A 27757-nucleotide genomic window follows, 5' to 3' on the forward strand; every position below is an offset into this window, starting at 1 on the left:
AAGTCAAGTCTTCAGTTTATTTCCAATGCAATAATTCCATCAATACAACAACACAGCCATGAAGCGTTCCTCTTTTAAAACACTAATTATTTCAAGTTGCTTCCACTTCCACTGCTGTTTTTTAAGCTGCTGTCAATTAACTTAACACTTCCTAAAGAGGTGTTTCACATCATCATATCATCACATATCTGAGCAACTCAATGGACTTACTTCCTCTCTTTCTGAATATTTTTTTAAAACTCTGCAGGAAATATTGAGTTTCACTTACAGTAGCTTAATACTGAGCCTGTAAGAAGTGGAAGCCACTGGACTCTGTTAAGGTTTTTTTTACACAGCCCTTACTGGCAACAGGCCTGTATTTATGTATTTTTATTTTATTTCACTACGATTTTTGTCAATTTATAGAAAAACTGACATGGGAATGATTGATGATGTAAGTAATATTGTGTGATGTCATTATCACGATGGGGAAGTTTAGACTGACAGATAGGTGGCCAAGAAAGATCTTCTGATTCACATCGATCAGAACAGTCAGGTTAACAAAAATGATCGTGCTATGCATCAACATAGAAGATTTCAGCTACCAATTGCTTCTCACAATGCGTAACGTTGCCTAATGCAGCTTTAAATAGACAGCAGGAGGCAGTGACAGTGTGCTGCTCCTCAAGAGGAGACTGGTAACAACAGAAATGTGTGCTCACTTGAAGAGAAAGAAAAGTGGAGAGTGAGTGCACAAACATTTCCTCTGAGCATTAATGATGTAGAATAAGACTGCAGGCACCCACATTGTTGCAGATGCGGCTGTCTGCACCCGCCTCCAGCAGCAGACGTACTGTCTTCTTATGATTCAGAGCAGCTGCCACGTGTAGCGGTGTGTCCCCAACCTGCAGATATATACACACACACAGGACAAGAGATATGGGTGTGAGGGGGGAGCCTTGATTTATTTAAAACCTCAAGACGCTTGGATCAACATTTACAAAACCAGATGCTCTGATGCAGAGTAACAAACATGTTCTGACATCATGTTTGTCACTCTTAAATTACATGTTTTAGCTGTATAATATAAAATTCACAATGACAGACTAGATCTAACATGGATGTGTCACATTTACAAGTAAAATTCTGGACAGAAAAATTGTGTGTCAAATAAAGCAGACAACAGAGCTTCCTTCTCCCTCAGGTCATTTTGGCAAATTAACTCAAAAATACACCAGCCACTTTCATGAGCCAGTTACAAATTCTGTAATCAGTGGCAAAAATGTTCCAATCAATACGCCAGTAGTCCCAGACAGGATTCTTCCGTATTAAGCTGGTGACAAACAATCATTTTTTTGTTCAGTCAATAACTCACCAGGTTTTTCTCTGACACGGAGCAAAAGGCTCCCAGCAGGATGCGAATCATAGCCACATGGTTATAGCGGGCTGCCACATGCAGACACGTATCCCCGGCCTGTAAAACAATTAAGGGATTAACAATTTTACAAGAATGTTATATTAAAAAAAGGAGGTATTCAATTACATTCAAAATATGTGTCCCAGAAGAAAGGAGCATAAATTAATTATAGTACTTTAATCAAAGTATACATTTAATTGTCATTATGTAACACAAGATTGTACATCAACTTTTCTGTTGTGTTTCCAACTTCACATACACACACAAACAAACTATACAGACTAATTATTAACTATATTACATGCTTGATTCTGTATATTTTTTAATTTTGGACATTTAATAAATAAATAATCAATTTACAAAACTTAAAAAAACTTAACCAGCACCAGAAATGCTTGTTAGTGTCAGCCCTGAATAATTTAAGATTATTTCATCAATACTTTAACACTAAAAGTCATCCAAATTTATTTCTATTACATCTATTTTAACTTAACTACAGTCCATATAGAGTCCATTTTCTTCCAGTTATTGACGTGTGTGTAACACTGCACCTCCTGCCACACCTGAATGAAATATTGAAGGCTCCGCATATGAGTGAAGCATTCAACAATCTGCTTAGTCAGTCTGCTGCTCAGACCCAACACCAACAGCTTCCTGCTGTATTTGTGTTGTGCTGAGTAACGACAGTTTTCCCGTGAGGTTGCCAATTACGTTTGAAGTGCAAATGTACCATGCAGTGTTTCATAATTAAGTGACTACAGTGCAACATCCTGGATTTCAAAGCTGCTGGATAAGAGAAAGCAAGTAATGTGAAGAAGTGAGGAAGACGTGAAGATTCAAGTTGTTTTCAAAGAGAATTTTACATGAAGAAACAGCAAATGTGAGACGAAACAGAAAGAAAAGGTAATGAAAAATACAGTGGGTTAAGTATGAAAATCAATATGTTCATTGGATGAATGTGACATCAAACTTCAAGGGTAAATCGTACCTTTACTCGAAAACATCCAACTGATTCTTTTCACAAGAACTGGATCCCATTAAAGTAATGATATCATTAAAGGAGTGAGACTGCTAAAAGTTTTTGAGAACTGGATATCTAAAGCTGCAGTGATTGATATTTTGTCCATTAAGAGGCAGTGCAACAAGCCATTAACACAACATCTGGCATTTACAGTTACCAATACTACTTTTAGATCTATTCTGGTAGCCACCAACTCCTGAGAAAAATACCTGGCTCTGCTAAATGTTGATTAAAGTCACCCTGTCTTTTGAATTCATTGCAACCAACATGAATTTGAGACACTGTACCCACGATCACACAGTTTCTTTTAACACAGAAAAAAGAGCAGACCAGCACACTCATGCTCTTGCAACAAGAAACTCACAGGAAATGCTCTGTTCTGATTTGTCAGATTTAGCAGGGCTGAGCAGGCACCGTCCATACGTTTTTGCAACCATGGCAGTGATTACAGGGCTGACTGCAAAGTTGTGAAATCACAGCCAAACAGAAGTCCTGACAGCTCGTTTAAAGGCATGGTGCGTGCATTTCCCTGTGGATTGAGCATTTTGATACTTCATAGTATTTATATAGTACCTAGGACCTGTTTGAGAATCAAAAAGACATGAAAATCTTAGTTTCTACAATATGGGCTCTTTAAACGTGCTGTCTGTTAGACCGAGAGGTGAAAGAGGCCTTGTGTGACTTACATGGTTCTTGCTGTCGGGCCTGGAGCCTCCCAGGAGCAGAACCTTGGAGCTCTGAGCATGACCATTCTGACATGCAAGGTGGAGTGCTGTGTTTCCTGCCTGGAAACAAGAGGACCAGAATCTGATTCATCATATGTTGGTATTTAATATTTTTTCCATCAAACATACCATCAACCAGATTAGGGTTGGGCCGATGGCTCACAGCCATCGACTACAAATCCTTGACCATCATAACCCTGATTTAAAAGGCTCCCCACCAGAGCACAATTAAGAGGCATGTCCCCTCAGAGTTGCCATGTTGTTTGTGATATGTGGGGAGAGGAAATGGAAAGAAGTATGTTGCTGCTCAGCGCACTAACATTACATCTCCATTACCCATTTATTACTTTCTTATTACACCGGTTCAGTTAAGCGAACACAAGACACTTGGTTAAATTTGTGGCAGCAGTGTTTCTTTCCTGCGGGCCACTGTTTCTCTCAGTCATGCCGTTTTTACACACAGTTTTCTTAGCTTAGCTACCTTGGTTAGTTGGCCAACATTGTTTTATACATATGAGACTGAACACAGCTTAGTTATGAACATGTGTGGAGAAGAGAATGCTTTTAAACCTGGCACAGGGATGTATGTCGGTGTTAACAGGAGATAGTTTCCTCTGCAGGATGAGACAGTTGGAGATTCATGTCAGAGCAACGGTGGGAAACAGCGGCTGCTACAGTGGTGAGCTAACACACAACTGCTGCCTCACGACAACACTGAGAGGACACGCTGCCTCAAATTCATAAACAACGATGTCATCATCCATCACGATGTTTCACTGTAGATATCATCATATGTCAATTCAGCAGACATCGCCCAACCCTAAGACAGACTTAAGGATGCTTACAAACATTGTTCATCAGTGGATGGGATTCATTAGACATTAGACTGATATTGAATACTGGCTATAGTTTAAAGGCTTGTGTTAACACTGCATAACCAGAGCTGTGTAGTAAATTGCGAGGATTGGACAAATCAGCAGGCAGCAGAGCCCAAGCTTTGTGTTATATCTGATTATTTTCTACATGTTATATTTTCCATAATTACTCATTTATGGTCATGTTATTTATGAGATAGCCTCTTAATATTTCCCTCAAAGTGCACCAGATTGATGCATTTAACTTTAAAATGTGCAAAATGTTCTTTCAGAGGAGCAGGCCCCAGGATCCCCCTGGAGGGTCTGAGGTCCACCCACCATAGTATACATTCAGATCAAATCTGGCTGTGCGGGGAAACGCTGCAGGCTTGTGTGCGGTGTGGATGTGTGACGTGATGGGAACCCTGCTGATCAGTTTGCCGAAAGGAGATGCTGCTATGTTGTTATGCTTCTAGCATGCAGGTCCTACTAGTGATTGTTTGTCCTCGTTGACGAATTCAAAATAACAGTAAAAAACCAGGATGTGAGGCAGATCATCACTGTGTGTTTTAAACTTGCACAAGACCAAACCGAGTGATCACAAGTGAAACAGAGCTACACAGAGAAATGTTCGTTGTGTTCCTTCTGTAGCATTTATCCATGCTAAATAACATGCCCTTAACTGACCCGTTTTACTCTGCCTCTGATCTGCCGTCATACCTCTGCTAGAGTGGGTTAAGTATGCCAGTCCTACAGTGATCATCTCCACAGATCTGTTTAAACTGTTGCACAATGTCAAAATGAGTGAAACACATGACACATTACATTACAATCCACTGTGGCTTCAGTCATTCATGCTGCCAGTCTGATGCTAGCTTATGTGATTGGCCACCGCAACTTGACGCCGGGCTGCATTTCTCCAAAAGTTGAGTCTGCTTCAACTTTTTCACTATAACCAGGTGCGTACGTTTGCAGAACCACCTGCCGCCCACACCGCCGCAGCCAACATGGACTACCCTCATTAAAATGCGTTGTCGTGAAACCTCATGAAATCCTGTGGGAAACACTGCTGATGACACATTTATTTCCCTTTATTTGACAAGATGTTTTTTTTATTTTTATCAACATAATAGGCAGCCTTACTGAGCGCGAGTTAATTTAGACCATAAAGAAAGATTGTTTTTTTTTATTGCTTTTGAATTCAACTTTTGGAATAGGAAGAAGGTGCCAATCACCTTGTTTTTGGCATGAACGTTGGCTCCAGCCTTCACCAACAGTTTGACGGACTGGCAGAAGCCGTGCCAGGACACCTCATGGAGAGCTGTGTTGCCATCCTGACAGGACAAAAGACAAAAAGCCACATTTACGACAGCCCGACTGATGCACTTGACTTTATGTGAACACAAAACAAGTGTCAGAGATACCTCCATTTATGAAGAGTTCCTTTGTCATACTAGATTTAGGAAACACACGAAGAATTACAGTGATACTTTGATGAGATTCCATCATTACAACAGAGTCAAGTCACACTAAACACCCACTCTGCTGTTCTAAGTTTATCTCAGCTAGCTGTTTAGTCACTGTCAAAGGTTTCACATAAAAGCATACCAGAAAAGAGAGGAAACATGCCCTTTGAGCATCAACAGCATATCAAAACAGAAGCAAATCAGAAAACTGGAAGGCATTTCCATAAAGACTTAATATGCTTTTCACTCCCGGAAAATCAGAAAAAGGCCCGTTTGTCAGAAAACATGTCTGATGAACAGTTTTCAGTGTGCCAACATAACCTCTAATGTTACAGCAGAAAGTGATGCCTTCCTCTTCCTCATCAGTGGGGTTATCAGTGCCTACGTTTATTTATTATTTTACTTTAATACTTACGATTCCTATTTTTTACTATATTGTGGCACTGGCAATACATAATCCTGTTTATACAGTGTATAGGTACATAGTAAATTTTGATAAAAGGCTAAATCTGAGCATTAATATTTATTGTTATTTTTATATAATTTGATTATTAAAAATAATAAGGAAGGAAAATTGATTAGGATTGTAGAGGTACATTGACAGCAGTCCTACTTACAACAGGTTCTTGGGATGCAGTGTGAAGTGAAAAAGTGATTCATTCATAATGAGCCAACTGTAAAGGGGTTCTGGGGAAAAGGGCTCTATTAAACCATGCAGGGCACTGGCTGGATTATTTTTGTATAGCCACTGGTACACCGTTAAACATTAACTACTAAAACTTCTGTGCAGACCAGCTGTGCAGGATTGTGGAGTACCTCTTCAACATGAGCCTGAAGCTGGGAAAAGTGCCAATGCTGTGGAAAACCTCCTGCGTGGTTTGGGTGAGGGGTGGTACCAGCACCAACCCCTCACCCAAAGGACTTCAACAGCCACAGACCAGTTGCTCTCACTTCACACCTGATGAAGACCCTGGAGCGGCTGGTCCTGGTCCATCTCCGCCCTCTGGTGGGTCCTTTTATGGACCCACTCCAGTTTGCCTACCAGCCTGGCATCGGAGTGGACGATGCCATCATCTTCCTCCTGGACAGATCACTGTCTCACCTGGAAAAGCCTGGAAGCACTGTGAGGATCATGTTCTTTGATTTCTCCAGTGCTTTCAACACCATACAGCCTGTACTTCTGGGGGACAAGCTGGAGCTCACGGGGGTGGACCAACACCTCACGTCCTGGATCCTCGACGACCTCACCAACCGGCCACAGTATGTGAGGACTCGGGACTGTGTGTCGGACTGCAGTACGGGGGCCCCACAGGGAACAGTCTTGGCCCCTTTCCTGTTGACCCTGTACACTGCAGACTTCTCCCATTAATCACCCCACCACCATCTACAAAAGTCCTGACGACTCTGCTATTGTCGGCCTCATCAGGGACGGGGATGACAGAGCCTACAGAGACCTTATTCATGACTTCATAGACTGGTGCCGGCGGAACCACCTCCAGCTCAAAGCCGGGAAGACCAAAGAGCTGGTGGTGGATTTCTGCAGGCACAGACAACCCTGCACACAGGTGAACATCCAGGGAACGGACATTGAGATGGTGACAAGAAAGGTCAGAGCAGACTCCATCTGCTGAGGAAGCTCAGGTCCTTTGGAGTGCAGGGGGCACTCCTGAGGACTTTCTATGACTCTGTGGTGGCATCAGCCATTTTCTATGGAGTAGTCTGCTGGAGCAGCAGCATCTCGGCAGCAGATAGGAAGAGATTTGATAAACTTATCAAGAAGGCCAGCTGCATCCTGGGATGCCTTCTTGACCCAGTGCAGGTGGTGGGAGAGAGCAGGATGATGGACAAGCTGTCATCGCTGCTGGTGAAGGAGTCCCACCCCCGGCAGGTCACTATCACCGCACTGGGCAGCTCCTTCAGCGATAGGCTGATACACCCCAAGCGTGTGAAGGAGAGGTATCGCAGGTCCTTCCTTCCTGCTGCTGTCAGACTCTACAACCAGCACTGATCCCAGTAGACCTGACTGTGCACTGTGCAATACAAACTCTATACATAACTCATTTCTCATTTTGGTTTGCACTAACTGGACAATTTTCATACCCATATTTATTATTTATTAATAACAATACACTGCCACACTGTTTATAATTACACTGTTTATATTTGTACATAGTATGTATATACAAGTCTATTTCTATTTCTTACCTTTTTTATTTTATTGTTTATTTTTTACTATTATTATTGTTTATTGTAACATTACTGTCCTTTGGCTGCTGTGATGCACAAATTTCCCTGTTTGCGGGGCTAATAAAGGAATTCTGATTCTGGAAATACACTATTATGAATACACTATATTTCAGCACATCATCTAAAGAGTTTTGACATAAAATAAGAGTGTGCATGGCTATAATCCCTGTAGGTCATCTCACTGTGACTCTAAACACACTCCTCTAAAGCTAAGCAGATTAAAGGCACACTGCTTTCTCTCTGATTATCAGATGCTTTAACGCAGTCATTATGATGGCTTTGAAATTCCCCGTTCCTCAGAATGACTGTGATAGAGGTGCCATTAGCCTCTGTGTGTGTTCTATGTTTGTGTGTGTTTCTGATGTTTGATCTGCACCTTGTCTTGTCTGTCCAGTGCACATCCTTCCTGGATGAGAGCACTGATGACATCACTGTTTCCCACCACGGCAGCCCTGTGTAATGCCGTCTGCTCCCCCTGCCAATGACACAAACACACATCACTGACTACCAATATGCAACACTCAAGTAACAGGATAAGAAAACCAGCATCCATCCATAAAAATGTATTTCATCATGTGAAAATCTTGGAGCTCCAATTTGTTATTTCATTGTATTATTAATTTACAATGTATTTGCTGGGTCAGTTTCATGCCATGAAGATTCATAAATCTTTGTGAAAACTATTACTTTCCAAAGCAATCAACTTTCCTGAAAATAAGTTGTTGAAAGGTTAAAATAGAGATACAAGATTTTCATACATCACAGGTGACACAGTCTCTTGAAGGAATAGATTGGTTTTGGGGGACTTATGTTTTATTCCTACTTACTTTGAGTGGAATAAACACATGGATGGATTACTTTTGTATGTCGCTGCATATATTACTGAATTTAAATGGGATCAATAGTAGACCCGCTCAAAAGAAATACACCCTTAAACCTTTTGACAGATCAATAGCTGATGTACATGAAGTCTCAATTTAGAGTTAAAGGTAAAGTTGGACATTTTGGCAAATATAATTATTTGCTTGCTCACTCTTTCTGAGAGTTAGATGAGAAGATGGAGACCAGTTGTCAGTTTCCAAATTTAGTGCAACTTTTGGCAGAATTTCCAGCACATCATTCATATTAATGTGTGTTTCCATCCACTACTGTTTTGTCAATACAACAAGTCGGTTCATCGAGATACAGATTCTCCAGTAGGTGCTGTTAAATCACTGCAGAAGAAGACACAATGAGATGACAGGATGAAAAGGACGCCAGCCATTTTTGGTCTGTTTTTTGAACTGAAGCTCCAGTGGATGTTCACTGGTCCCATATTATGCTCATTTTCTACTAGAAGATTTTTACTTCCAAAAACACGTTACTTTTCTCATACTGTCCATTGCTGCAGCACATCGATTCAGCCTGTCTGAATGCTCCATTTTAGCTTCTGTCTCTTTAAAACCCTCCAACTTAAAAGTCCAGTCTGCTCTTATTGGTCAGCTCTCACATTTCTCAGCAAGCTGATCGTGTTTCGACACCAGCTTTGCCGACTACATGACTGTATAGTTGTGACATCTCAACCTTATGGAAGTCCTCACGGCTAGTTTGAAAGCACAGTTTCTGAATACGGGCCATGTGCATTGAGCATTTCGATACTTTCACAGTTTTTCTATAGTACATAGACCTGCTTTATAATCAGAAAGAAATGGAAATCTCGCTTTCTACAATATGGGTCCTTAGGGCACATGCATATATTTCCTCGCTAGGTCTGTTTGCTTTTGCACCACATAACTACTTTCTTTTGCCATATTTTGACTTTTTTTATTTCCACACATTTAAAATGTGCATAAACAGGTGGATGGAAACACACTTCATCTCATGTTTGAATGTTAATACCCGATCTGGAGTCAGGATGGGGTTAGACTGGAAGCAGGGGGAAACACTTAGCCTGGCTCTGTCCAAAGATTTAAAAAATATGCCAACAATCACCTCTAAAGCTCATTGATCGTATCACATACCATCACTAGGTGATTTGTTCATCTTTAACAGGGGGGATGAACCCGGTTCATTTTATTCACATGCGACTAGTGCATTGACTGTTTTGGTTCTTCTGATTACAGAGCCATTATTTAGGCCACATAGATTTTAACACACACAAACCTCAGTCAGATAAAGGACCAATGAGTCAGGCAGAAGAGACAAACATATTCAACTAAACAACCCCTCTGCCCCTGCATTCTCTCTCATACTAGGGAACAGAGAGGGGGGATGGCAGGTAAAAAAAAAGAAAGGGGGATGCATTTTGGTCATTTTCCTATGGAGAAAGATGGCATCCCACATCATCTACTTCAAATCTTCAAATCACCTTCTCCATATCAGTTTTTAAATTCATACACAAACTGAAAAGTAAAATTAGACTTTGTGGTTTATCAACCAGGAAGTTATGTGCTAATTTCTGAGCAAATGAAAGCCAGGTGCAGTGAATGTGCACAGCATCATAGAGTCTGGTCTCCAGTGTGAGGTTGCCAGGTTTGTACCATTGTGCCCGTACACAGACCACAACCAAAGCTTGTGCTCACCAACCAAAACTGGTAATCTAAGCTATAGCTTGAGACACTGTACAGATGTGCAGGGCAGATAGATACACAGTTGTTCATCAAGAAATCGTTTCAGCATGTAACATTTCTGTTTGTGTACAACTTAAACAAATGAGATACAATATGTTAATCAGAGAGCTTTAGCAGTGTTGGTAAGCTTTTTTTTTTTTTACTTTAGACAGAGAGACAGAAACCCTGAGTGTTACACAAGATGTGTTTTCCTACCACTTAGCAGAGTAGCTACTTCATCCCATAAGCATCAGTGTGCTAAATGAAGCTCATCATTCATATATTCTAAATAGTAAAAAATCCCCCAAAAACAAACTACCCCTTTCAGTGTTGACCGTTTTGTAAGCTCCTTTTTAATAAGCACACTATGTATCTCCAAGCTCAACAGAGTTATTACTGAACCAAGCAGTAATGATGTTAATTGTCCCAATGTAGCAGTTATACAAACCACAGCAAGGTAAACTCAAATAGCTCCATTAGCTGTTTAGAGTCCACAGTGGTTTGTATAACCACATGAAAGCAGTAAGCGTAGAGTCCCAGGAAAAAGGTTCAGCTCATATTCATGCTCAGCCATAAATGGAGTTGATGAACACAGAGCAGATTAGTGGCGAGTGACACTTGGCAGGTTAGGTTTGACATGAGAGCACAGGAAGAAAGAGCAATGATTACCACGAGGGATGGAGGAGAGAGAAGTGGGAGGAGAGGAGGAGAGGGTCATTGAAAGCCAGATAAGAACTGAACCGAGCACAGCAGCAGCGGTGGAGGAGTGGACTTTGTTGAGGGAAAGAAGGACGGGGGGGCAGATTTCTGCTGGCTCAGTAGGAGCAGGTTTGGCTAACCTCCTTCACTCTCCCTGATCCTCCAGGCTCTTTCCGAGCCATCCTCCACTGTCTTCTCCCCTCCTCATCCTCCTCCTGCTTCAGTCTGCACCTCCTGCTCCCTTCACTTCTGGAGGATGTATTGCAGCCTGTAGTAGAGCTCACTGACCACAGAGAGTGAATTTGGCAACGCCAGAGATCTGTATTATCGCTATCTGTGGGAAAGGGGGACTTGCATCCTGAGGGCGAACCCACAAGGGGACAGTCCAAAGAGTCCCATTCAAGGCCACTGGAGGACATTAGACTACAGGAATCTTTGTGTTAAAGGAAAATGATGTAGGTCTAAAAAAAAAAACCAACAGAATTGAGAGCAAAAAAATAAGCAATCCACTGGTTACCAGCAATCAGGACTGCAGGGCAAGAGCTGGACGTGGATGCACTTGAAATATGGCTGACACAGCTGACAGACAGATGAATTTACTCACATCGTCTTGGATGTCCAGGTCACAGCCAGCTTTGAGCAGGATACGGACAACCTCAATGTGGCCTTTGTAGGCAGCCAAGTGCAGGGGACTCCTGCCATACTGTGGACACAAAGCACACATAACATAAGCACACAAACCTCTTGAAGAAGCAGAGAAAGTTGAATAAAGAAACCCACCACTGCTGTCCCATAAACAGAATCACAGCCCGCTGAGTCAGATACCACTGCAGCATGAGTTACAGCCATCATGGCTGGTGGCATGACTGAAGACATCTGCTCCAGAATACAATCCATCTCAGTAATAAGTCAACTGAAAACAAACAAATCCTTAATCCATGGTTTAAGAGAGTAGTGCACAATGCGCACAGCTGTTCATGTTAGCTGAGCAGAGGATCTACTCTGCATCCTGCCAATATAAGGCTGTGGGCGGGCCCTGAAGCAGAAGAGGTTACTTAACTTGTTAAAAAATGGAATTTAAAATATGTGAAAACCTAAATTATTATTTTCTTACAAATAAATTGTTTCTATAAAAGCTGTTGTCAGCAATGTCTGTTGAATACGTTTGTCAAAACTATTGATACTTTAATTCTTTTTCAATACCATGTTTATATATTTAAATTTATATATTAAAATGATACGTTATATACTTTCTACAGTATCGATAGTAATCAAGTAATAAAAATACAAACATCCTCAATCAGATATTCAACCCAAGGCTGCACAGATATTAACATAACACATATGTTGGACAGCCGACACTGGACAACCAGCAGGTGTTGAACTCTGCCAAGGTTGCCCTTTGTCTCTGAGCCTGTTCGTGACAATTATGGACAGGATCTCAAAAAAGTCTAAGGCCATGGTCCTCTACGGGAAAACAGTGGATTGCCACCTATTTGCAGCTTGTAAATTTAAAAGTTTTACACGGAATATTTCCTATATTGTGTGCCTTTTTTTTCTTCTTTTGGCTCTTGTATTGAAAGAGATACTGAGGTACTTATTTTTTATAGTAGTACTCTATATTCTAAGTTTTTTGATTCTGGTATTGTCCTTACTGAGGACTATATCCAAAGTAGATATAGAAAGGCATGTTGCTGTTAAATTCATGACATTTTTTTAATGCTAAGCGCCACAAATAAAATTCAACTCATACTTAGGTGGATGCAGAAACCCTAAAGACAGACACCTCCAAACCAGAACCTGTATGTATAAGTCTTTAAAGAAATTAGACCTTTGAAGACATCAGCCTGGGTTCTGTGAAATTATAATGGACATTTTTTACTATTTTCTTGCAGTTTACAGTCAAGGCAATTCATCAATTAGTCAAAAAAATAATTCGATAATGAAAATTATCTTTAGTGTCAGCTCTAATCCATTCTACTCAAAATGCCTTCCCTCATGCACTCAATCAACCAATAAGAGGCTTCCAAATGGTTTGTGCCATGACTGCATCACATCAATCACCACAGCTTCATGCACACCATTTTTAATCCCTCTAAATGACAACCCATTAGAAATCTATAAGCAGCAATGATAACATTATCAGTTATGAACTTTAAAAATGTTTTAAATTTTAAAAATATAAAAATCCTAAAGAGAGAAATTTAAGCAATAACTATCTGTTAAGTTACAACAGTGTTTGTCTGTGACACAGGGGTCACCCTACAAAAAGTTTATACTGCAAAGTTTATATATTTGAAATTAGAGTAATTTGTCATCTCTATGTCTTCCTATTCATTGTGGCTCTGTCATTCTAACAAAACACTATTTTATTCTATAGGCCAGACTTAGTGATTAGTGTGTGTTTGTCTTTTAGGAAAAATGCCCAAGAGCTTCCTCCGAGCAATGTTAGCAGTCCTAGAAGGGTTTCTAGTTACCACTTTTAATGACATCATTAGGAGTGTAACTACTGTTTTGAGCACACTGTAATCTACAAGTTATCAAAAGATGAGATATGACAGGATACATTTTAGATGAAAACCCTGAATGGGCTAATAAAACAATTTTACATGGGGAGATGCCACTAGAATTAACTAATGAAATATAATTCTGTACCTTATGTTAACAGACGCTAACGTCCCAGTTGGGATGCAGCGATGCTCTGTACTTAACCAGGGAGGGTACGATGACATAAGGAAAGTCAACAGAGGGGAATTCCTTCATACAGAAGCCAGGACACATTAGAATTCCCTGGGAGGATTAGGTTAAAAGCTGTCAGCACCCCCAGACTTCCTGAACATTACATTCAACATAATGAGCTGCATGAAGAAGAATGACAGAGCAGGATGTCAGCATTCAAACTTCAAACACAAGATTCAGGTAATCTCTGATAATCTTTAATTATACTGAGTAAATACAGTTTAATTACAGATCCAGTGTGTATTCCCACACAACAGCACAAGCCACATTACATCCCAGGTATTGTCTCTGCGTTTGCAGGTTTGCGCTTTGTTTGGGTGCAGCTCGGTTCAGCTCTGCATTTAATGTGGTCCTCCGATTGAGTTACACTGGGCCTGGCTTGGAAGGAAGCCACCAGCCAAGCTCAGGTAAACAGCAGGCCTCAGGCCTGCAGGAAGCCTCTGCTGTCTCCACACTGACAGGAGGTCTGTTTGTGGCTGTATGCATTTTCAATGGCAGACAAGTTACAAGAAATTCCAGCACAGAGAGTCATTCAGTTTTCATTCCATAGTTGATCCACCAGAGAGCAGTGAAAATGTATTTTTCAACTGTTTAGAAGGCTTCTACCAGATATAACTTATACTGGTATGCTCCTCTTCAGATGCCGATAAAAGTCCATGCACCTCACCCCACAACTTTTATCAGCTGTTGTAGGTGCAGAGGATGCTTGTTGAGATTGATAGTTGATTGTTAAGTGTCATTTCCAGGTTGTCAAATACTGACACTGGGAATGACATTCACAATCAACTTCCCATTTCCAGAATAACTTACTGCAGCTTTAACAATGAGGGCAAGCAACTAATATAAAAGCATCCAAGTTAAATTTTAGTTTTAGTGAAATAAAGGTCAACACAATAACATCAGCAAACTTGCTGTAAATTGTTCCAACATAAAACATGTTCATTACCTCCATCATGGAGTTAAACATTTCGGTTTGTGTGACTAGGTGGCAGGATGTAGCATGGGCTAAGGAAGAATCCATTACATTTTGGAGAAGATTTGAATCATGTCACAAATTATTGTGTCATGTTTTTAGTCCGCCGGTAAAACCAATGAAGAAGAATCGGAGGAGTATTTAACACTGTTGGCTTAACCGGAACTTCCTCTGCAAAGACGACAGCTGGCCTCATCGTCTAGATATTAAACATATTACGAATACGTTTGCACAAATTTGTCCAAAATCAGCCCTGTCTGCCTCAAAATGATCCGTCATGCTCTGTTGTATTTCTTACATATTATAAACATATTATACATATTATTAAATGTACATTAAGCTTTGATGAAAGGTTTGGTTTTGTGCATCTCACCTGCTTTTTCCACTTTCTCGTCTAGATCAATCTCATCTATCTCCCTACTTTTTCTTTCCGGCTTTCTTTTCTATCCATCTGTTGTCTCACTTTCAATCCATCATAATAGCCTTTCAAAAACTATTCCTACATTCCTTTTCTTGAGCAGAGGAATGCTTCATATGAAGCTCTGCCCCATTTTTTCCTGGATTTAGCTTGCATAATGGCACCTTGTCAAAATAGCCAAATACTGCTGGTCAAAACAAAATCATCAGAGGGAGTAGCAGCACATGTAATATTGTTTTAAGCTGTTACAATATGATGACATGTGTTCATTGTTGCCATGGAAAATTGGTTTGCAGTGCCAGGACAGAAAACACAAAGCACATGATACAGAACAAACACACTACAGTATAAAGCATGCACACAGGAATAGTGCTCAGCATTGGCTTTGTATGCCGTCTCTTTTCATTTCAGGTATCTGCCACAGAATAACAAAATAATATCATTAAAGCAAAGATTTAATACTGTGCCTGCAACAATTGCGTCTTTACATAAAAAGTTAAACTCATTTCCTGAAACCAGGAAACATGCAGCATAATAGACCTGTTGTTACATTGTCTGTGGACACAAACAATGAAGAGAAACACCAAAGATAAACAGTGTGGAGATCTACAAGCTTGACCTGTGTGTGGTTTGATAACCTTACTCTCCTCAGAATAAAAACACTTTTCTTTCACACAGACAGTCGACTTCAAGTCAAGTTTCAATACTCTGTGACATTATTTACGTTTGACTGCCATATGAGTAAAGTGGTGACTAGCCTATCATTACCTCTCCACATCCAACATCCAGGCCACTGTTCTAGATAAGCAGTGGCCCAAACTGGCACAATGGGGTGTTACATCACATCCTGTGTATTGGTAAATGACCTTTGAACCGAGCTGTGTTTCCAGGAGATGTGAGAGCTGGGATGAAAGAATAAAGCAAGGCCTCAGGGGACTTTGGTGCCGGGTCTGACTGTCACTGTGTGTGTGTGTGTGTGTGTGTGTGTGTGTGTGTGTATCCTGTGCTCCATCTGGCCAAGCAGCAGCTCAGCTGTGATACTGTTAAACATTTGGGTGCATACAGCAAACTGCCAACTTCTGAACATCTAAACTGAGTCAATCAAAATTACATTCACTCTCAGCTAAAAAATTTATTTATATTTGGTATTTTGATATTTAGGAACTGAGAATGAACCAATACAGTCCAAGGACCTTAGGTACAGTCATTTTGATAGCAAATCCAAGCTGTCATAATTCTGACATTAAAGGAGCTGTGTGGAACATCTGTGTTGTGCTGGAAGTCGGTCGTTCGTTTATGTTAACAGGCTCCATTTCTAAAGTAACAATAGCTACTACAGAGAGAGGCACTGAGACGAGGCACTCGAGAACATGGATAAAGTAACATCGTTTGGACTGTCCTAAAAAATCCAACCCAAGTCCTTCACAAAGAGTCCAGCAGCATTAAACAACTTAAACAAATCATCAACCAAGGCCAAGACAGGGAAGGTCTCATGCTTCATGTGATGTTACAATCCACTCACATATGGCCAATAAAAAAGCGATTAATACATGTAAATTGCTACAAAATGTTACATAGAGCCCCTGTAAGGAGGAGAGCATGGAGGGTCCTTTAAAGTATTTGAGGTTTTTAAAATTTTCTTCTGGTGTCTCACTGAAACCAAGGAAAAATTGATATGATGCGATTAAATCAGGCAGGCTAATATATGAGCTGATATTATTTTATTACAGATATATCAGTATCAATATATTTCGCTAAGTAATACTGATAAGTGACAAGAAACGGCAATATAGAAATGCCAAGTCTGTTTGAGGTAATTTAGAAAAAGTGACAAGTTGATATTTACACTGTAAAACCTGGAGATCTCAAAATGATTTGAAAAGATGTTCTTTACATGGTTGACGCACGGTCGAGCTCATGTACCCACTTCAGATGGGGTGTGCACTAATAATGCTTTTAGCTTTGCAGCTACAGTGAAGATTTGGGCTTAAAAAAAGTTTTCAATAATGTCTTTTCGAATCAATTAGAAATCTATTCAGCTTCTGGACACTTGGATTGCCTGACGAGCTGTATGGAACCATTTAAAGTTTTTTTTCCCGGTTGTTTATTTTACGTTTTAAATCAAGTCTCCAGCTACTTCAGTTGTTTAGCAGAATGCTACACTGTTTTGCTGCGAATCTCCAAAAATGTTTTGTGGATTACACAGCTTTGTAGGGAGCAAGGGGGGTGAGTATATATAATGACTGAATTTTCACTTTTGCGTAATCTTTTCCTTAAAAGAGCTTAAAGGTAAACCTTACATTGAGTAAAGTGGACTTTCTACCCCTCTACATCTTTGTACTCTGCCTTAATTTCAATCTCAAATACACACAGTAGAGAGACTATCGCATTGACAATTTCTATCCTGACCACATTGTGCCATGATGTCACACATATACACACACACACACACACAGACTTACAAGGTAAAAACAGTATCAGCTGACGCTGTCACAGCTGGTAAAAATGTCAAACAATACCACGCCCAGTATCACTGCAAAAGATTTTTTGTACTGACACGGATTTGCTTTCTTATATAAAATTAAGCTGCATGGCGAGCCTACTTTTAGAAAATGAAGCACGAAAAATAATGAATTTTAACTGAGAGAAATAAAAGCCTGCTAATTAAAGTAAGAATCTCTTCAACTCTCAGATCACACAGTGTTATTAAGAGGAGGTGTCTTAGCATATCCATGTATGACACCCACACAAGCACGCTTCACCAAAATGATGAGAGCACTGAGACAGCCTGGAGCAACTACAGTAGAGGGCGAGTGAATACATTGGCAGTAAATTATTCGCCTGACTGAATCTCGAGCTGCTGGAATTATTTGCATTAGCATAGTTTTGAAACATTATGGGGTTGTGTGTGTTTGTGTATAAGCGGATCCAGTGCTGCTAACCCTTACATGGGCTTTGTTTTGTGTCTAATTGATTTAAGAGATGCAGGTCAGCCCACAGAATCAGTGTTATGTTACCCAAATTAATTTACCTTACAATGACTGAACAGATCTGATATCTGGTCGGAAAGTCGGACCACCTCAGCCACCTTTAAAAACATAGACTAAGGCTACAAACACTAGACCACATCCAGGAGTCACACAACTTAGTGACACAATGGGAGTAAAATGACACCCAAGGATGCAGACACTACAATACAGGCCACCAACAGGAGAAATAAAGCTTAGGAGCTGATTTGAGCCAACCAGTTGGTTCTGAGCCTGCATTCACCATGAGCAACAAGATCCGATCAACAAGTCACCAGAGCCCACCAAGAAACAATAAATCATGAGCTTGATCAGTTCTGAATTTATGTTAAAACCACACACAGGCCTATTATTGGTCTGCTTTACTTTAAATACACCCAGTCCCATTGGAAAAGAAAAGAGACAAAATAACCAGATTGAGACTGCTGAAAAACGTGGGTCTCTGTTTGTTTGGTTCAAGTTTAATTGACTGATTTCACAAATCTAAATTAATTATACCAAACAGGTAAACACAGAGTTTGTTTGAACCAAACCACACAGGTTAGGTCTTAAAAACACATTTAGTTTTATCAAAAATTGTTGATTGGTGTAATTTGTAAGAAATAACCAGAATTCGAAGGTACCTCCAAAACTAACATTGCTACTTACTGCAGCTCTTTGCTGTGGAGCTAAGTGGTCCTATTACCTGACAGGAGTCTGCCCACACTGCAACTTTCAATGACGGAGGGACTCATTGCTCTCAAACAGGCTCAGCTGCCTCACAGTGAACACAGCTGGACACTAGGCTGGGACTCAACACAGCCTCTGAGACTGACAGATGCCAGTTTAAAAACAGGTTGAAAAATGTTGCGTTTACTTCACACAAGAGCAGCCATTTTCCTCCTGTTGCCTTGGGAACGTTATGAAGTGACGTCATCGGAAACCTGAGAACTTAATTATTCCCAGCACTTTCTGTGATGTAGTATGCTTGCTTATCATAGGAAGTCATTAGAAATGACTCTTTACATTAAGGTAGTAGCCTAGTGAGCCTAGTAACAGAGTGTTGGGGGAATCACTTTTTTTTCTTATTCATCAAACCGCAGTTTTTGCAAGTTCCTGCAATTTTTGCAAATTCCCGCAATTTCATCGCATAAAATTGCATAAATATCCTGCATATTCCATCGCATTTTTTAAGAAAACATGCCGAATAATCAAGGATTTTTGCCTGCAACAATCACAAAAAAACTCCACATTTCTGTAAGGACTGAGTATGGAGGTGATTTACAGCGGCTGACATGGCAGGGGACAGGAGAGGCATGACATGGCAGAGGAAAGAGAGTGGAGCAGAGGTTCAATGACTTGTAGAGCCGAAATATTTTCACATCTGGTGATTGTGGAAAGACAAACCAAAATGGTGTTGGTGAGTATTATTTCATTTATGTTGAGTTTGAATGATGATTCAATGAAGATATCAATACCCGATACCTTGTCAGGGACCAAATTAGAGCTGAAACAATTAGTCTATTAATCAATATGTCAATTAACAGAAATTAATCTGCACTCATATTGATAAATGACTGAATTTCTAAGTCATTTTTCAAGCAAAAGTGTCTGCAACCATGCTAGCGGCTCTGTGAGGCTCTGCTTAGAAGTAGCAGTGCTAAATGCTAATGGTAACAGGTACAATACCTACTATGTTCAACTTACTTTTGCATGTTAGCATGCTAACATTTAGCATCACAAGTACTGCTGAGGCTGATGAGAATGTCATTAGTTTCGATAGTATTTATTGCAATTTATTTATAATTTATTATGGGACGAATTGAAACTTTTACTTGAAGATGGAAAGTCAGGAAAGGGTAGGTTCAGGATCATCCGACCAATTGACACTGCCATCTCAAGAGTCACGTGTCTGGCATGCAAAATGCCAAACATTTACTGTCTGTAGCTTCTCTCATGGGAGTATTTGATGCTTTTCCTGGATATAACTATACATTGAGTATCTTTGGTCTTTTGACTGTTGGTCAGACAAAACAAGAAAATGGCAGACAGGTTCAACTGACTGGCACTGCCATTCCTGGGCCCCATTGGTAAGGGGGTTAAATTACAAACAAAACAAATTTACAGAACTATCCACCAGCATCATCTGATTATCACACTCAGGACCATTCACTCACCTTGGTGACAGCTACTTTTGCGCCCTTGTTGATAAGCTGGACCACATTGTCAGCTTGTCCCTTGTGTGAAGCTATGAGGAGGCGCTCGGAGAGTGCGAGGACCTCAGCCGCATCCTGCTGGCTCATGAAGCAGGGCTAATGATGCTGCTGTCACGGTCAGACACGGCGCTCCAGATAGTGGGGAAGGCAGCTGTGGCAATGATCTCAGATGCCTTCTAACTCATGGTGAGCTCGGCAGCAGATAGAGGCGTGAATCAGGAGCTGGAAAGGCTGCCAGTGTGGCTGTTTCTTCTGTTGCTACAAACTCCACAAACTAGCAGGATTCCTCCCCTTCATTCTCTCAGCTGCTGGGAAGAGAACAGGAAACACATTGAGTGAAAACAAGCCTGCATGTGCTCCCCTCATTGTAGGCTGGCAAACAGGAAAACAGGGAGGAATGAGTAGAGTGGACTGACATCTCTACTGTCCAGGTTGTTAAATTCATGTACAGTCCTCGTGGGATCATGTGAGCTGTACTGAAATAATCCGCACGGAGAGCCAAAAAGAGGGGTCAACTTTGGTGCCTTTGAGTGCCTGCTGTACTGTAAAGCAAGCCCTTCACTCACAATAAGACATAAAAAATAAATCACAAAAACAGTCATTACCACCTCAAACAGCACAGACACACCTCTGTGGTTTGAGGAGTTCCTCTGGGACACACTTCTGTGGTTTTGGTCTAACCACAGGGAAGGTAGAGTGACTAAAAGGAAACAGGCTGCTGTGTTCAAGTGTCTTGTCTGATTTCTCATCATAATTAAAAAAAACACTGACAGACAGAAATCGGGACATCTCAGACTCCACAAGCTCACTGAAACGCATTCTTGCCTACTTAGTCATTTCACGAGTCTCCCAAACAGATCCTGTTATCTTCCAGTGTGCTTCAACGTACTGTAGATGACTGCTGACATTATCTCTACCCTTCAGAGAATGGCACTGAGCCAGGGTTGTGAAAATGTGTTAAAACATCTTGGCTGTCAAGGGAAAAAATCAGCTTTTTCTTTTCCTCGATGTAGATTTTAAGTTTCTGTGAGACTATTCTATCTCAAAGTCTTTCTACAATATTCTGATCTAGAGATGAAATAAGCTGGCACTTTTTCCATTTCCACTGTCTCTGATTAAGTCTCAATATATTAATGATGACAGTTTTAACAAGCAGATGAAAACGTCTGTCAAGTGAGTATCATAAATATTTTCGGTCTGGCTTCTTTTATGTGGAATTATTTTTATTGCCAGTTATCAATCCAGAGGCATAAAATGAAATGAGGTTATAATTTGAGTGAATACAGACGCTCCAAGCATGTCCGGACTTGAGACTAAATAGCGATTGAACAGCCTCTATTACATGTTATCTGTGCTGTAAGAACTCCCAATTACATGGGCATGAGCATTGTTTTTTATCCTTTTATAAACTTGGTATTTTGGTAGGAAATTATATTTTATAATCTATGAGGTGTTTATTGGCTGTTAAACTGGAAGTGTAGACAGGATAATCCATGCACACTAAGTTTTACGCAAGCAAACACCACACACTACAGCAGACTAGAGTACACACAAAGGGAGTAACTTAAAGATTATTGAGTTTGAGGCTGAGCTTTCCACACAGTGTCTCTGTTCTTTGAGGAACTGAATACACAACAAAACAACCAATCTGTCCCGCAGCCACACATCAAAAGGTCTGTGGATAAGACTTCAACACGTTTCATCAAGTATTTTTAATACAGCTCCTAAAAGAAAAGCAGAAACTCCCTTAGACTTTTTCATGTTAAATTTTGTAAACACACTGTATCACAGCCAATGGAATTTAGTATATGCTATCTTTTATAATGGGCCTTATTTTCTTACTGAATTTAAAATCACTTTTTAGACATTTCCTTTGATATTGTTTTTTTAGTGTAATAGAAATGTTAATTACATTCACTGAAATTTAATGTGGTAAAACAACATTTTGTAGAAATGAATGTTAAGGATTAGCAGGAGGGAGAGGAAACAAGTGGCTGCAGAGTTTCACTGCCATAAGGCCTTACATCACAGCCACAGCAGGTGTCTTCTCTCTTCCACAGTCAGTCAAAGTTCTCAAAGTCTTGTGTTCATCCAATTGTTGGAATTAATTAACTGCATTAATGTTGGTGTATGATGCCAGGGTCAGATTATTGAAGAGATCCCTGCAGGTGCCTTTGATTTCCTCTGTGAACCTCAGTTGGGCTGCATGACTGTCTCTTAACCAGTTGTTCACAAATGTTTCTTTGGAAGCTGACAAAAAATCATGGCCAACTCCTAATGCCAAAATTGCTTACATTTTTATCATTCATAACAAAACTGGTAACAAAAGGAGCGTAGTTGAACTTAACGATCAAGAACATGAGCTGCGTGTTTATTTTCATCCATGTTTCTCATTAGTCAAGTCAAGTTTTTTTTTCTGATGAGCAATATCAGTTTCTTTCTGATCTGTCATCTCTTGTTTTTTATTGTGTCCAAATGAATCTGGTTCAGAGATGTTTGTCACAGCAGACATTTTGAGTTCTCATAGAGGCACAGCTGCAACTATTAATAATAGCAATTTCTCAGCTCCAGAAATTATTGTGGTGCAAATAAGCACTTAATAATGATGCAATTATTGTGATGCAAGTTCTGTGTTTGACAAGTACAAGTTTCCAAAATTTGCAAAAAGTCGATGTTTCTGTGTGTGTACAGTGTAGTTTCTGTCACATTTTCCACCCTGGTCATATGTGCCTTCTCTGCAGGGTCTCTGCAGCCACTCAGAAATCCCAATACCAATCACATAGACATGGTTCATTCATAATTCTAGGTATCATTAATCCAACCCTGAAAACATTAACCTGTGTGGTTCACCCCATTTGTCTAGACAGGGGTGATTTTTTTAAAATAAGATATACTAGATATAATTATTAAACTGGCAAAAGACAACTTTTTTGCTTTAACTTATCATTCTGAAGTAGATACTGATTGCACAGTGTAATGGCTGCTGAAAAATAACACTATCTGTGTATGGACTGCTTCCATATAAGTATATTTTTCACTATGCTACTGGTCTACTTGGTCTACTGGATTTTTCTGAAAAAAAAAAAAAAAGAACAAAAAAACAAACAAACAAAAAAAAAGGTTGAATTACAGCACAAGGGAGCGCATCTGCCATTAAGCCACCAAAACAAGAAGAGGCATTGTTTTCCCCGGTTGCTGTCCCCAGGTAACGGTGGAACAACTGGAATAACTGTGGAAACTCTCCACTGCAAAAGAAAAAAGAACCCTGCTGATGGACGAGGCAAAAAGGTAAAGAGGGAGAGTGACAGAAACCGAGGTAAAACCAGAGTGAACTGACGGGCACTGTCTCGATGGAGAGCACTCTGGTGTTGTTTCAAAGTCTATTCGCTCGCAGATATGTTTCCCCTTACCACTGGAACTTGAGACAGTTCAAAACTGGCATTCTTTCTACTAGATCAGTAAGTAACAAAACCTGCCTACTTTTTAATGAAACCGGTTGTTTCACTCTGCCTTTTCATAGCACTGAGATTGGGGTTTCTAGGTCAAATTGGGATTCTTGTGGATGTTTTTTGCTTTGGACAGTAGCCATGCTGCTAGCGTTAGGCAAGTTGCTGTCTTTAAGACAGCGGGACCAACATTAATACCATAGGGAAACGCTAGGAAGGGGAGTTGGGGATTTAATAAGTTGTCTGTTTCCCCTTTAATATAATAGTTTTAAAAACAATGTAATATTATTTATCTAATATTTGGATTTTTTAAACTGCCCTCCCAACAAGAATATAACTGTGATGATGATGGTTCCCTAACCTTAAGTATTCATTTTAACCCACACCACAATCTTACCCAAACCCTAAACAACTTGTTTTTGTGGCTAAACCTAACTCAACCTCAACAATAGTGTTACCATATCATACAACAGATTTATTTTTCAACAGTGGTTTGGACAACACAGGCAATCAATGTTACTGAGAGGGGTGTCTGATCGGGAGACGCTTCTATACAGTATGTCCTAAAATTATATTCTGTTGCTTAATTTGAAGAAGCTGTTGCTATTTTTTGATGCCTTTAACAAACACCATTTCCCCACGAAACTGTTGTGGGAAAAAGTCACCAGCTTGACAGACGGAGGCTGTGAGAATGGATAGTGAGAGCTGAGGGGCGTGGATGTCTTTAGACGGATGATATTATGGGATATCACAATGAAACAGTTGACGTATGATATTGCTGTACAGGAAACGTTTCATGGAAGCCGGCAATAGCATCAGGGATTGCCTCCCTACAACTAAAGTTTGTACCTTAATATTATGAACAAACTAGAAAAAAATCAACAGAATTTTCTGGAATGATGCTAACACTATAAAGCAGTAGGTACGCACTTTGTAATCATTTGTTTCCACAGGGGCATCACAAAGCCATAGGTACAAAGTGGTAACCTGAGATGAACACAGGATGTGAGAGACAGTGAAAACAGCATTTCCAACTCAACACAGATTGTACTGCTCCACTGTGCAGAGGAAGAGGCATGTTCCATCTGATCCCTAGAGTCTAATCTGTGATGACAGTCCTTCTAATGACTGTGTGTTTCATCACTGGAAACACAGCAGAGAATGAGATAACATGGTACAGATGACATCAACAAGACTGATTCACAGTGCCACAGGCAAACATGGCTAAATCCAGAAAAAGAAATGGATCATTTCCAAGTCATTAGTCCTTAATCTCAACACAACCATAAAACATGGTTTTGTGCAAATTAATTTCTACACTGGACAACGTTTAACGTCTGATGATTTAATACATGCAACCTTTTCTTGTGCACAAGTCTGAATAACAAAGTTACCCAAAATGAAATAAAGAACACATCTGTTATCAGAAGACATGACAACATTTAAATGAAACTAACTTCATCGACCCTGGAGCTGTAAAATAAAAAATCTTTGCGTGGCAGGGATGATAATTAGATTTTATGGAATTTTATATTTCAATGCTTACACAAAAGACTAAGGCTCAATCCCATTTCCAATTGTTACCCCTACTCCTTATTTTCGAGTTCCCCCTGGCCCCTCAGAACAGTTATAAGGGGTAGTAGTTGAAATCTCCCCTCTGAAATGGACAACCCTTAAGGACACTCATACATTAGATACAAGACACAACCGGACAGTTCCAATATGCCGTCATCAACTGTGGCAATTTATCTTGTGATACTGTGGCAGTACTGATATTACTACAATGCCTTTTGCCATTTATCTGATGAAGATAGAAAAGCATGCACGCTCGCATTTCGTTCACAATGTTATGCTATCAATTAAGTCATGAAATAAGAAAGAACATTGCTTGATAAATTGGCCACTAGTGGCGCTTTATAGGCTATCATTAGCCTATTAACCCATGCTCCTACCCTGCCAGTCTGTACTGTTATTACAGGAGCGGTACCAAGTGTAGGTGGGAAATACAACATTAAAACATGTCAAAAATGCAGGATTGTCATACACAAATCAGCAATAACAATGTAACGTTAGCTAGATAGCCAGTTAATTTGTTTTGCTTGTTATTAAGAAAAGGAAAACATTGAAACAAGTTCTCATAATGCTCAGTTTGAAGTGTGCCTCTGAAAAACCTCTGTTTGGAGGGCCATGTAGTCCTAAAACTTCACCCTACCCCTCTATCCCAACAAGAATCAGTGTAGTTCCCCATACTGGTAGCATTGTTTGGCTTACTGACTGGCCAATGGTATCAGGACGGAGGTTTTTTTTACAGTAAGCTTACTCAATACAAGGCCAGATGAACTTAAGGCAAAAATGGTGTGGAGCCTACAGCGATTCCACAGGTATCAGCCCTTACAGACAATGGAATACATCAGAACCCACTCCAAAATTACTATTCTGTGATGGAAGCCAGTGCACTGATAGAATCATGCAATCTGCAGGATGAAATGCAAGAATGACCCGAGGTGAGTATTCGACAAATGTCCTTGAAACATTTCCAAAAATTTTAAATCAGACCACACAAATACGAATGCCAAAGAATGCATGAAAAACCTCAACCTCAGAGGTCAATTCACTTGAGCTGAAAGGGGTGCTAATTCACTATGGTAACATTTGAATGACTCCCTCCTGCCAGCTGAAAACTGAATAAGATTAAGCGAAGGGGGGAATTCTCTTCCTGACTACATTCCAGTTGATTCTCCAGAAGATCCTGTTCACTCAGAGACCCATGCACACAAAGCAGGCCCGGCAGTCACAGCGAGGCTCTTCACACGCAGCTAGGCAACAGGGCTTTTGTGCAAACTTTTGGAACTCAGGACTCAGTTCAAAAACAAGAAATGCCAAGCCCTTGCTTTTCACATGGCTCAGGGAGGCGGCCCAGGAGAATACTTATTAACTTGGTCCCTCCTGAAAAACAGCCGGCTTCTCATGCAGACACACCGCTCCATATCTGTGTTGTTTCTACTAGGAAAAAAGGGTGCATCAACAGGGGACATGGAAAGTATTTTCCTGATATAGTTTTGAAACAATATTACAGGGAAATTACCAAGAAAAGAGGAAAATAAAGTAGCATGTTACTACCCCAGAGGTTGCATGAACATTTTTATACATGTTCTTAATTTCCTCTGATTTAATCCCTCTGTCTTGTTATCTGTGTGTGTGTGTGTGTGTGTGTGTGTGTGTGTGTGTGTGTGTGTGTGTGTGTGTGTGTGTGTGTGTGTGTGTGTGTGTGTGATTGGCTGCAGGTGTGTTTGACTGAGTGAACGGTGACGTGTGTGTGTAGGTTGTCTAAGGGAGCTGATTGGTTCCAGCCTCCAAGCCAGAAGTTTAAAGGCCGGCTCCCTTCCAGATCCTATGGACCTTCCTCTTTTTGTGTCCAGCCAGACTGCTTTGTGTTTAAATGTGTTTTTAAATAAAACCTTTAAAACACTTCGCTGCTGGTGGTGCTTGGGAGATGCTCGTAACATAGCAGTTGAGCTATATGTATGTAACTGTATACTGGAAGGTCCAAATTGGCCCATTAGTACTTTTCTCCCTCTGATAATACACCTGTTGCATGCCACAAGATAATATTACAATGATATTAGGATTTGTATTGTACATATTAGACATATGACTAAAGCTTCTTTACCGGGATATAAAGATATCTAGGCAGATGGCCGCCCACCATTGAGTCAGGTTCTGGTCAAGGTTTCTGCCTGTTAAAAGGCAGTTTTTTCTTGCCACTGTCACCAAGTGCTTGCTCATTGGGCTAAATGTTGGGTCCCTGCTCAATTGGGCATGAGATGACATTTGTTGTGAATTAGCCCTATACAAATAAAGATTAATTGACATCTACCACTAATGGTAACAATGGCAAACTGCTGTTAAATCATTTCTGCCAGTTGCAGCTAAGATACATGATATGTATCATCTAAATTGATCC

At 40.3% G+C, this 27757-nt stretch overlaps 1 protein-coding gene across 2 annotated transcripts in view; it reads right to left on the reverse strand.

Moving 5' to 3' along the window:
• ankrd6b (ankyrin repeat domain 6b) overlaps positions 1-27757 on the reverse strand; it is a 53154-nt gene that overhangs the window by 13499 nt on the left and 11898 nt on the right. Inside the window, exons 2-8 of one of the 2 annotated variants that reach the window (XM_073492604.1) lie at positions 20309-20652; positions 11601-11699; positions 8086-8184; positions 5232-5330; positions 3104-3202; positions 1355-1453; positions 786-884 (exon numbers count right to left, since the gene is read on the reverse strand). In XM_073492604.1, coding sequence (XP_073348705.1) covers positions 786-884; positions 1355-1453; positions 3104-3202; positions 5232-5330; positions 8086-8184; positions 11601-11699; positions 20309-20434 — 720 coding nt within the window. In that variant the 5' untranslated portion in view covers positions 20435-20652. Of the gene's footprint in view, positions 1-785; positions 885-1354; positions 1454-3103; positions 3203-5231; positions 5331-8085; positions 8185-11136; positions 11454-11600; positions 11700-20308; positions 20653-27757 lie in introns of those variants that run through there. The other variant, XM_073492603.1, reaches the window with a different exon arrangement.

Source organism: Pagrus major, chromosome 22, assembly GCF_040436345.1.
Source record: "Pagrus major chromosome 22, Pma_NU_1.0".
In the NCBI taxonomy this organism is placed as follows: domain Eukaryota; kingdom Metazoa; phylum Chordata; class Actinopteri; order Spariformes; family Sparidae; genus Pagrus; species Pagrus major.